Consider the following 11,619-nt stretch of genomic DNA (forward strand, 5'->3'; position numbering starts at 1 on the left):
TTTGTATTTATGTCTGACAAGACTATTTTATATTTACATAGTGCCTTGCATTGTAATGAATACAAGGATGCCATTCAATTAGATGTACATTTCATAGTGTCAAAAGTCACAGTTTCTCCTGCAAAATACACAGCAGGTCGTTTGTATCTTGAATATATTCACATTATGGATTATATTTGTATAAAACAATGAATAAACAATGTTGCTTATACAGTCCTCATTAGTACACAACCTGCGATGTGAATTCTCCCCATCACCACCACAACAGGACTGGTCCATTATGGTGTTAGATGGGGGTCACAAAGACTCTCCCGCTGAATTTAACCCCCCCAAAAATAGAACGCAGCTATGCAGTTTTTCACTGAATACAAACAGGCTGGGGACATGATCCCTGCTGAGTGAGGGAGGGGTAGATACTATGTTCTCTCCAAGCTCCCCCCCTGGTCTCCACGGACCGTCGTGTCAGCTCCAGAAACCTGTGATGAAGCTCTTGAGTTTGAAGAGGCCATCTCTCCATGCTCCTGTTCTGCCTGCAGCACCAAGGATGAAAATAACAGAATTCATTAGCTCTGATTGAGTGTGTATTGTCTCACATGTGCTGAATAACAAGTGTGTTTGTGTGTACCCCGGGAGCCTTGGTGAAAGTCTCTGTGGAAGCCTCTTCTTGATGAAACGATGTGTTTGCAGATGACTGTTGACGGTTATTGTCTTGCTCCGAAGGTTTTGCCTATTAAAAACAAATGTTTTTATTTTCTGCGGTATCTTCAGTGTTACTGACACTGTGCGACAGACCGTGAGACACACAGTTGTTCAGTACCGGATCATCTTTATCCTCTGTGTGCTGAAGAGTTTTGTCACTGAGCCTCTCATTTTTTACTGCCTCTGCTTTTCTCTGTTACAGACAGGAATTCAAATTAAAAGTCACACCAAGGTGCAACATTAAACGTGCATCCTGTGCTTGGAACAGATAAATGTTCTGTGTGTACCTGCGAAGCATCAGTCCTGTCTACGCCAGCATGCTCTCTGTGGACTGGCGGAGGGCTGGGTCTGTCAGGGATGGGGGTACCTCTGTCAAGTGTGGGGCTATGTCTCTCAGATGTGGGGCTAGCTTGGTCAGATGTGGGGCTCTTTCTCTCAGATATGGGGCTAGCTTTTCCATGTGTGGGGCTATTTCTCTCAGATGTGGGGCTACCTTGGTCAGATGTGGGGCTATTTCTCTCAGGTGTGGGGCTAGCTTGGTCAGATGTGGAGCTATTTCTCTCAGATGTGGGGCTAGCTTGGTCAGATGTGGGGCTATTTCTCTCAAGTGGGGGGCTATTTCTCCTAGGTGTGGGGCTAGCTCTTCCAGATATGGGGCTAGCTTTTCCAGATATGGGGCTGTCTGTCTGAGGCGAGTGGTGGACTTTGTCAGATGAGGAGCTGGCTCTGTCGAGTTGGGGGCTTGGTCTGTCAGATGAGTTCACCTGAGGTTCAAGCTGCCTTCTCGTCTTCTCATCGCTTGGCTGACACAGAAATACAACACGACTGAGGATTATGTGGATCGACCATGTACATATGCAGACCCTTAAAAACTCCATCAAAAGCAAGTTAGCGGAGATGACCCCTACCTCATTGCCGTCCGCTGCTTGGTGCTGAGCTCCTCCGTTCATGGGCTCTGTTAGTGCCGTTTCCTTGGTAGACTGCAGATAAGGAACTACATGTTATTGACCACAATCAAAGTCCCTTTGACATCCGGGTCAGGAAGTTGATGGTGAGTGGATAATGCTGGACGGCACAGCCCTCCCGGACCACCACCCTCCCACCCCTGTTGCCTGGGCGACGAGGCATCTTCATCACACTAACCTGTTGTTTTCTGCCTTTACGAGGAGAGTCTCTCTCTCTGTGTTCCTCTTCCTCAACTGTCTCTGCTACTTGCTAATGGAGAAAGAGACAGTGGGTGACAGCTCAAGACAAGCCCAGCGTGTCCTGCCTGAGGACCAGGAGGATCACTGTACCTGGTCCACAGGGATCTCCACAGTTGTGTTCTCATCCTCCTGCACCTCCTCAGCTCCTAGTAGCTCCTCTCTCGTCCTCCGCACGCCTCCTTTAAACACGCTGGTCTGGACTGCAAACAAACACCCCCATCCATCAAACGACGTGGCGTTCGACCACTTCAACCAGATCCTACTTCTTATTGAGAAAATTTTATTTACGAGGCAGCATCCCAGTAATAAAAAAAAAAGCTTTACTCCTGGTAAGATTGTAACTGTTGTGTGTGTATGTGTGTTTGTTTGTGTGTGTGTGTGTGTGGAGGGATGGACAGGACGAAGAGTGTGTTTACCTGCTCCGTCCCTGGGAGGTGGTCTGGGCTGACCCCTGTTCTTGCGGACCTTGGCTGGTCTGGCGAAGAAGATGGAGGACTCCTCCTTCCCCGACCCCCTGGGGACGGCCTGCTGGGCTGACCTGTCTCCCATCTCATCCCCCGTGGATTTCACTCTCCGCCCGTCAGACTGGAAACAATGACACAGTGTGAAGGGGCCACATTCCTGCCAGGTGGGCTAAATCAAGCGCATAAAACTGTCTGGGAGTTTAAATCTATGAAATGACTAGATTTAGTAACGTTTTATAATGGTAATTCCATTGTTAAGCCCCATGGGTGGTTTAGGAACTTCAGATCTGTTGGTTTTGTACCTCGGGGGAATCCAGCATGGCGGAGTCACTGTATCTGTCCTCAGGCCCGCTGACCACCTTCCTGTTCTGTGTGAAGGATAAAGAGACAGAGTGTACCACAAAGACCTGTTGCTGTATTCATAGCAGCCTGTCGGTGTGGTGCTGGATCAGACAGTGTGGTGAACCAAGCTTACCTCAAGCTTTCTCCGCTGCCTTCTGTGTCCCGGGAAATGTCTGGAAAACAACGTGAAAAAAGATAAACAAGGAAACAGAAATTTTTTGATTTGAAAGTCACAGCTTTTCCTGGCTGTGCTTCATTTGATGGATCTCCTTGAGGGGCAGAGCAGAGCACACACACTACCTCTCTGATGCTTTAGGAACCTGCAGCTCCACATATGGAAGTTTCTTGAACCTCTCGGTTCCCACGGCAACATAGTAGTGTCCAGTCTCCAGCTGGTCAGCGGAGGTCAAGGTTGTGCCCTCCAGGGTGCACAACCTAAGGGGTCACAGGTAAGAGGTCACTGAACTATAAACTGTACATCTAATCACATGTCAGTTCAGGGGTAGTTTGATGATTGGGATGTCATCAACGCTGATGTTCGCTGGGTTGGTCAGTGTGTGTGTGTGTGTGTGAGTGTGTGTGAGTGTGTGTGTGTGTGTGTGTCTAACCTGCGCACAGCGCCGGTTCGCAGACTGGCTCTCTCTGTCACCAGGCTGAGGATCTGCTCCAGCTCACGCTGCATGCCCCGTGGGATGATGAAGCGTAGTGGAGGACACAGCAAGTCTCCGTTACGGAAAACACTGGACAAGGACAGAGAAGAAGCTTGAATTTGAACCTGCTCATGGACAGCTTCTGTATGTACGATACGTGTCACATCCTTTCCGCTGTTACTCACTCTGTAAGTGTGTGTGTGTGTGTACCTGCATGGGAATGTGCGTGTGTGTTTTCAAGTGGACTCACTATATGATGCACGGTACAGGTATGTACTTCCTCCACTTGGCTGAGACGTTGGGTCTCTGGAAGACTTTAACCTGGCAGGTACACACAAAGAAACGCCAGTTACCAAACTGTGGATTCCGCTCAATAGGAATGATACAAAAGCTAATTTGATTATGAAAACCCCAAAACCAAACCTCTGTTTCACAGTGATATAACTTTATGCGAACAACATCTATGGAATTTTACAACTATGACCCAACCCCCCATTCTTAGCGGTAGCCATCATCCCTTGTGTATAATCTTAGCGTTGTGACAGATACACTTGTGTCAGTGAGAAGGCTGTGACCATGGCAACTCGGAGCACTTCAAGTCCTCTCCAGTGATTTGAATGGAGAGATGTCTCTCGCCTCGACTTGAATGTCCCTCTTGCAGTTACACAACCGCACGCTCTCCTGTTCAGCACTAGTCTGCACAGAACCCCACTCTCATCACGTCATTAATTCACACAGGCTTTGGCCACAATAATACCACACTCTTTGACCACAGGAACGGCAACAAATCAATCAACAACAAAGCTGGACGATAACATCCTACGGTTTTTTCTGTGAAATAGTGTGGTGTTTGAAGAGGGAGGGAGGCAGGCCTGGGGTAGCTAGTGTAGGGCCAGTATGAGACCTGCCCAGACATGCTTGGGCCCTGATAACAGAGCTTCACCACCGCATGGAGATATTGTTCTGTATACAGAGTGGGAGCTGAGATCCTTGCCCCCTGAAGTACAAAACAATGTTAAACCCCCCACACACACCTCTCACGTGTTAGAGCCACAGCAACCAACAACATAGACCCTACACTCAGCTTAGCCTGTTGGTGGAGAGACTCCTTGGAGACACAATGAAAGTCTACTGTTTCACCTCAGTATTGCTACGTAGCTCAGTGATGGGAGGGTTGGACAGTGTCTCTTCCAGTGTCTGCTTATGTTGTGAGAGTGCTATGGCAGCACCTACAAATACTAACGTGACGTCTAGCAGTCCAACACAAACACTTGCGGAGGCTTTATCTGTGTCCAGTCAGCCACAAGGCCGTTCAGAACAACATATCTCCTCGCCAAGGTTCTGAGTAAGATAAAAGTATAAAGAGGCAAAAAGACAAATGGAAAAATAAACACACAAAATCAATTTCTGAAATATTTTACCAAATGTTCTAAGGGAGTACTTAAAATGGGTGGATGTTTAGAGTACAGGTGACAAATGTGGACACAAACCCAAACTGTGACACAAAATACCCATCTCACACCACAGGCTTGTTCAGCACAGCCACCCTCCATACCATGGTTTCCCAGTTCAAACTGTCAGTTGAAATCAGTCCATGTGTCGGTAAGGGTTGTCAAATGAGTAAGCAAATATTGGGTTTATCTGCAATGGAAAATCTAAGAGCTTATTTTCATATTTGGTTTGGCAGCCGTCCAGGTCCAAGTACATTAAGACCTAACCACCCCCTTGGAGCATTCCAGTGGCGCATTCCTGCAGGGCTGGGCAGGGTTGAATGAGTTATGGACTGAACTATCGACCCCAAAAGAGAGATGATCAAATGAAACCTACCTGAGGACCCTCTCCTCGTGCTGCAGGCAGCTTCTTCTGTCCTGAGTTCAAATAACTGCACATCGGAAACAGTCAGCATTACAGGAAGCACACAGGCACCTTGGTTCATGACTATCATCAACTTTGTCCTAAACTGGACATACATAAAATGGAAGACTGACACAATACTTTTGTCCAATAATAGGGCAGTTGTACAACAACAAAAAAAGAAATTGGGTTCAGTTTAACTTGAAACAATACCACTGACCGAGGTTGGTGAAGCAATGCCAGAAAGCATAAATACTGAAGACAGACTCACTTCAGTTTCTTAAAGCGCTCGAAACCGGCAGCCACATACTGCGCTCCGCTCTGCAGGTCGATCAGGTCCCGGACCCTGGTTCCCTGCCGGGGGGTGTACAGCGTCCTCACGGCCAGCGGTGCCTGGATGTTCTGGGTCACATCGTTCAGGAAGGCCTCCATGGTGGCTACCTGTCGCTGGTTCACTACGAACCTCCTGCCACTGTGGAAGGGATCTCCATTCCTGTAGACCACCACGCTTTTGACTGGGGGCAGCAGGGCTGTGGAGGTCCCCACACCGAAGGACATCTCCCTGGCTTACTGCTGCTACTGAGCCTGGATGGTTCTGGGTCAGCCGGTACCACCTGCCGAAGCCACAGTCTTCAGTCCTTGGGCTTGAGCACCCTAGCTGAGATATTTTAGAAGTAGATATAAAGATTCTGAATGCATGGAAAGTAAATGTGGCTCAGGTGAAATTGTAAGCCCTGTGCCTGTCTTCGTTGTTGTTGGTGGTCTCCCTATCTCTCTCTCTCTGTTCTGGACTGCTACTCACGCATTTCACTCTCTCTCCCTCTGAGACACACACTCACTACGGCTGTGAGTATTTCCTGGTTGCTATGGCAGCAGGGCCAGCAATGACTGGCTTTGTGGGCCAAACCATCAGCAGCCACGCAACCAAAACAAAGGAGGGAGAGGGGGGTGAGAGAGGATAGGAAGATGTATACAGGGAAAAAAAGAGAAAGGGGAAGATAATGGGGTGAGAGATGTGGCGGGCAGAACAGCAGAGAGAGAGAGGGATTGAAAAATGGGGTCTGTTAGCTGAATCAATAAGATAACCTGTCAAGTGTTTGTCGTCTTGGAGTAAACTGTAAAAAAAAAAAACAGACCCTCAGAATTCACTAAGGACACTGATTAACCTTTACAACTTTTCTTCTGACCAAACCCTTCAATCCAACTTGACTAAAGCTCAGGGAGAAAGGATGACACACTGGGAAATACCATTCATTCATACTAGAATAGTTTTTTGTCTTTTTGGTTTGACCAGGGTTGTGAAATCTGATTCCATAAAGGGGAAGGCGTACAAAGCAAGTGGTCTGGATGGACCGTATGAGGCTATGTTAAGGTAGCGATGGTAAACTGGTTTAGGTCTACCCACAATCTCACAGCTTTTCTACAAACAATCGGCCTAGACACGGTTTTAAGTATCTCCATAGAGAACAGCCGTGATGTAAACCAACATCATTCTTGCACACATCCAAATGTCTAAATAATACTTCATTACAAAGGAATGAATCAACAAAAAAATATGTTTTATTTATTTTCAGTATTTTACAAAAAATATATACACACACAGAATAAACATGACATCACATACAGATACTTTTCTCTATGTTATGAGTCGAGGGCTATAGACACACCATATCTTCAAACCAACCTACAATGAGAGGAACTGAGATGTGGTCGTTTGTTGACAGTCTAAACACAGTCCTCACAGTCAAAGGCCAGAAATCTAGTTTGGAAGACCAAGAGGATACATGGCTTCCTCTGCTGTTAAGATTCATTCAGCCTTTCTCTCAGCAACAGGTACTGAAGGGAAAAAGAAAAAGGAGCAGAGAGCGTGAGGAATGTCTCATCATCGGGTTTGACACAGTAAGTACAATTTTGTGCGACCGGTTTACCCACATAACTGTGGTTGGGAGTGTCTTGTAAACACATGTAGTTCCCTGTATTTGAAGCGGCGCACGACGTTAGTCAACAGGTGATGAGGAGGGAGGTTGGAGGAGATGAGCTCACCTTCTTTCTGCTGCCAATAGCCTGCTGTAGCCACAGGAGCTCCATGGTCAGAGTGTTTCTATGGAGACGTAGAGATTCTGGGGTGGGAGACACCTCCTGAGCCAGACTGCACCGCAACGAACCTGACCCAAGGAAGAGAGTGGGAGACAGAAATACAGTATTTATACTCTCTCTCAGTCTCTCTCTCAGTCTCTCTATCACCCTCTCTCCCTTTCCCTCTCTCTCTCTCTCTCTCTCGATCGAAACAGGGAAAGGGATTCAGAAACACACAAACACACACTGCCTACTTTTCTGAAAGTGTCCGTAGCTTCCATCCAGACCCAGACTGCTCCAGACTGTGGTGGTGTCCTGGGCACTCTCCTGCTGTCCTCCATCTCCTTGCTGGCTGCTCCCTGTCTCTCCATCGCCCTCTAGCGAGCTGGAGGCAGTTCTCCAGATGGGCGCCTGTTCCTGGTCGTGGGACGCATCCCGCTCTGGTTCTATCCTCTCGGACAGTTGAATTATCGGAACGACATGTTCTGCACGCTGCTCCAGACTACTTGTGTTTGTGTTTGGTCTTGCTCCAACATGCCTGCCACGTTTCTGCAAAAGACCGTCCTGTCATAACAAATACAAACAGACCATTATAGTTGCTATTGCATTTGAATGGTAAGACACGTCATTCTAGACACAACATACACGTCCCCTTCGGTGAAACTGCAGCACATTGCTTGTATCCTTACAAAGCTAATTAGTCGATGAATAACAATGATAACTTACCGTGTCTGAGAAGTAAGGGTTGGAAATAATACCATCTCTCCAGCGCAAATGATCTAACTTTCCGTCAATATCTCTAACAATATCTTCAAAGTCGATCCGCGCACTCCTGATCTCCTTCCTCACCAAGTATCCACGACAACATGCCTGTAGAATGGGAACTGCATTAGCACTAGCTAGCTCGCTTGACGGACGAAACAGTTCTGAAACAGTATAAATGAACGCTATTCATAGAGTAATTTGTCAACATGTACACCGTCAAACGTATTTGTTAGCTGGTAATTATACGTACGTTCTGATGAAACTCGTTTTGACTGGCTCGCTTTCTTACCTGAAAATTGGTGAATATCAATTCCCATTCGCGTTCCTCCATTGCTATGGCAACGGAAGAAATCCCGCGGCAGACGAATTGAACTGTTTTTATCTTCCGGTGTTACGAGTGGACGTGCCAAAATAAAGGTCGGACATTCAAAATCTTGAATTATTTTTACAGTTAGGGGGTCAAAGCTTTTTGAAGCTACAGAACTAACATTTTTAGAATACTGAATGAACTTTAAATGTACAGATTGTACAACCAACATTCAATGTCGTCATTGGTGTTTATTTTGAAAAACATGCGACCCGGAACTAAATCTCTTTTTGTAAGCGCTCTACACATTGCTGTTTTGAAATGACTATATTTACTACTCAAAATGAGCGGTGTAAACCAAAGGACTTTGTTCCAGACTTGGGGTACTTCGGCTCCTCAAAAGGCTAACCAAACGAACAATGTTGCAAAGAAGACAACTGCAGTTGGGCGGCGAAAACCCACCCCAAGCGCTACCACAGGAGCAGCCAAGAAGAATCAGCCCAGGACAACTGACACAACGCTGACTACAAGAAGCTCGCTCTGGAGTGAGATTGGCCCCGACCCCACAGCTCACTGCAACGCAAAATATTCTGCTGCATATGAAGATGACGATGACGACTTGATGGTAGTAGCTGTCTACGAAGCTGAGAAATCTCTGTCAGTTGACGCCAGCTTTGAACAAGACACTGTAGCTACTGACACTGTAGATTCTGAGAGCACAACGATCACGCAAACTCCTGAAAGTGGAGTGTGTTATGAAGACTTTCCAGGTATTGACAGCTCATCAGTCCAAGTATGGATCTATCCTACGAACTACCAAATCAGGGAATACCAGCTCAAGATATCAGAGGCAGCGTTGTTCCAGAACACCCTGGTTTGCCTGCCCACTGGCCTGGGCAAGACCTTCATTGCCTCTGTGGTGATGTACAACTTCTACCGCTGGTATCCTGCAGGGAAGATAGTCTTCATGGCACCCACAAAGCCTCTTGTAGCACAACAGATAGAGGCATGCTACAAAGTTATGGGTATTCCACAAACGCATATGGCTGAGATGACAGGTGGGTTACACACGCACGCACGCACGCACGCACACACGTACCTCTTCTTCTTTCCTTGCTCCCTCGTGGATGTCAACCTGTCTCCGGTCCTCCTGTAGGAAACACTGCTGCCCAGCAGCGGCAGCTGCTGTGGAAGACGAAACGCGTGTTCTTCCTGACACCTCAGGTCATGGTAAACGACCTGTCCAGAGACACATGCCCAGCCGTGCAGGTGAAATGTGTGGTGTTCGACGAGGCCCACAAGGCTCTGGGAAACCAGGCCTACTGCCAGGTATGTCTCCCCTGTGTAGACCAAGCCAGCGAGGCCTACGAGCCTGGGTGATGACAGCAGATGAAGCCTAGTAGTGGTCAGACAGATTAGACATGTTCACTGACATAGACTAGACGAGAACTAGTGTTCTCTGTTTGTTGGTGTCACTTAATGGCTCCTCTTTATGGTGATCAGTGATGCACTGTGATTCAAAGTGAAAATATTAATTCCTGGGGTGTGTGTGGTGTGTTTTTTATGAGGATGGACTAGGTACTAGGGTTACAGCCTGTGTGAATTCCAATACTGGATTTAAAAACACCCCCTCCTCTAGTGTTATTATGTTGACTGTGAAAGGTCTTCATTAATATCTCATATCAGTGTTCATACAGGACTAATGACTAACTGATAGAGACGTGGAACATTTGTGTTTGTGTCTGTATGCGATTTGTACGTGTGTGGTTCTGTATGCGGTGTGTGTATGCGTCTGTATGCAATGTGTGTGTGTGTGTATGTGGTGTGTGTCTGTATACGGTACGTGTGTGCTCAGGTGATCAGACAGCTGGGCAGCCAGACCCAGCAGTTCCGTGTCCTGGCTCTCAGTGCCACCCCAGGAGCAGACATCAGGGTAGGCTTGGCCCTGTTCTCTGGGAGTCTCCGTGTACCATCACCACTGTTGCTTTGTATCTTGATGACACACCATCAATATTTGCTAAGAAACGTTCTCAGCTTATCTCTGTATTTCCCTGTCCCTGTTTCCCTCTCTTTCTCTCCCCACCTCAGGCAGTGCAGCAAGTCATCTCCAACCTGCTGATCTCCCACATTGAGCTTCGTTCTGAGGAGAGCCCAGACCTCCAGGCCTACTCCCATCAGCGCAGCCTGGAGAAGGTCACAGTCCCCCTGGGAGAGGTCCTCACCGCCTACCAAGCTACCTACCTCCAGGTCAGTACCAACTACCTACCTCCAGGTCAGTACCAAGCTACCTACCTCCAGGTCAGTACCAACTACATATCTCCAGGTCAGTACCAACTACATACCTCCAGGTCAGTACCAACTACCTACCTCCAGGTCAGTACCAACTACATACCTCCAGGTCAGTACCAACTACATACTTCCAGGTCAGTACCAAGCTACATACCTCCAGGTCAGTACCAACTACCTATCTCCAGGTCAGTACCAACTACATACCTCCAGGTCAGTACCAACTACCTACCTCCAGGTCAGTACCAAGCTACATACCTCCAGGTCAGTACCAACTACATACCTCCAGGTCAGTACCAACTACATACCTCCAGGTCAGTACCAAGCTACCTACCTCCAGGTCAGTACCAAGCTACCTACCTCCAGGTCAGTACCATCAGATGCCACCTTGTTGACTGAATGGGGGCCTTGGAAGTGAGAAAGTGTGTTGCCTTGAAGTGAGATTGGTTAGTCGGGGTGCTGAGTTATCACAGGGCCTTGAGTGTGTGTCGTCAGTAATGCCTGTTAGCAAGCTCTATACCTGCGTTTCTCAACCCTGGGCCTGGGGGGGGGCACCCTGGCCCTGGGGGGGGGGGCACCCTGGCCCTGGGGGGGGGCAGACTGATTCAAGATGTGTTGGAAAAAGGGAGACATCTAAAACATGCAGGGTAGGAGGTCTCCCAGGACCAGGCTTGAGGAACACTGCTCTGTCGGTGGGATGGCTTTAGAAGCTGCTTGCAACAGTTCCTCTCCTCTCGACCCTGATCTTGCAACATTTGTTTTGGTGCTCTGCTACCACCTAGTGGTAACCTGTCATCATTTAGAACATTCTGAACTCTTTTTGGAAGAGTTGAAATTCCAATTATCCGAAGCCTCCCATGGTTTTTGTTGTGCGGTGCCTGTCTTGATTAATCATGTGTGAATTCCAACCACGTTGAATGAAAGGCTGCATGTGGCGAAGCTCTGGAGGAGCCCAACTGACTGTTAGTCGG

The 11,619-nt window shown here is 47.7% G+C and overlaps 3 protein-coding genes across 7 annotated transcripts in view; 1 reads left to right on the forward strand and 2 right to left on the reverse strand.

Moving 5' to 3' along the window:
* Positions 1-30: 30 nt before the first annotated feature.
* Positions 31-6,033, reverse strand: dcdc2b (doublecortin domain containing 2B). Of its 5 annotated transcripts, none has more exons than XM_047048395.1 (15): positions 5,486-6,033; positions 5,188-5,242; positions 3,611-3,681; positions 3,319-3,450; positions 3,011-3,145; positions 2,844-2,883; positions 2,671-2,736; positions 2,321-2,489; positions 1,995-2,104; positions 1,843-1,914; positions 1,608-1,679; positions 1,464-1,502; positions 818-892; positions 626-727; positions 31-530 (listed from the first exon to the last, which is right to left on the reverse strand). In XM_047048395.1, the coding sequence occupies exons 1-15, from the start codon at positions 5,770-5,772 to the stop codon at positions 417-419; spliced, it is 1,539 nt and encodes a 512-aa protein (XP_046904351.1). In that variant the 5' UTR covers positions 5,773-6,033; the 3' UTR covers positions 31-416. The 5 variants fall into 5 exon arrangements, with proteins under 5 accessions (XP_046904351.1, XP_046904335.1, XP_046904360.1 ...); XM_047048379.1 differs by having other exon boundaries at positions 987-1,502; XM_047048404.1 differs by lacking the exon at positions 818-892.
* A 725-nt stretch (positions 6,034-6,758) lies between these two features.
* On the reverse strand, positions 6,759-8,473 carry iqcc (IQ motif containing C). Its single transcript, XM_047050014.1, has 5 exons — positions 8,345-8,473; positions 8,017-8,160; positions 7,545-7,854; positions 7,258-7,379; positions 6,759-7,050 (listed from the first exon to the last, which is right to left on the reverse strand). The coding sequence occupies exons 1-5, from the start codon at positions 8,384-8,386 to the stop codon at positions 7,015-7,017; spliced, it is 654 nt and encodes a 217-aa protein (XP_046905970.1). The 5' UTR covers positions 8,387-8,473; the 3' UTR covers positions 6,759-7,014.
* Positions 8,474-8,618: 145 nt separating this feature from the next.
* Positions 8,619-11,619, forward strand: part of fancm (FA complementation group M) — a 36,375-nt gene continuing 33,374 nt past the window's right edge. Inside the window, exons 1-4 of the mRNA XM_047051401.1 lie at positions 8,619-9,420; positions 9,519-9,691; positions 10,218-10,295; positions 10,451-10,609. Coding sequence (XP_046907357.1) covers positions 8,706-9,420; positions 9,519-9,691; positions 10,218-10,295; positions 10,451-10,609 — 1,125 coding nt within the window. The 5' untranslated portion in view covers positions 8,619-8,705. The remainder of the gene's footprint in view (positions 9,421-9,518; positions 9,692-10,217; positions 10,296-10,450; positions 10,610-11,619) is intronic.

Source organism: Hypomesus transpacificus, chromosome 3 (assembly GCF_021917145.1).
Source record: "Hypomesus transpacificus isolate Combined female chromosome 3, fHypTra1, whole genome shotgun sequence".
Classification (NCBI taxonomy): domain Eukaryota; kingdom Metazoa; phylum Chordata; class Actinopteri; order Osmeriformes; family Osmeridae; genus Hypomesus; species Hypomesus transpacificus.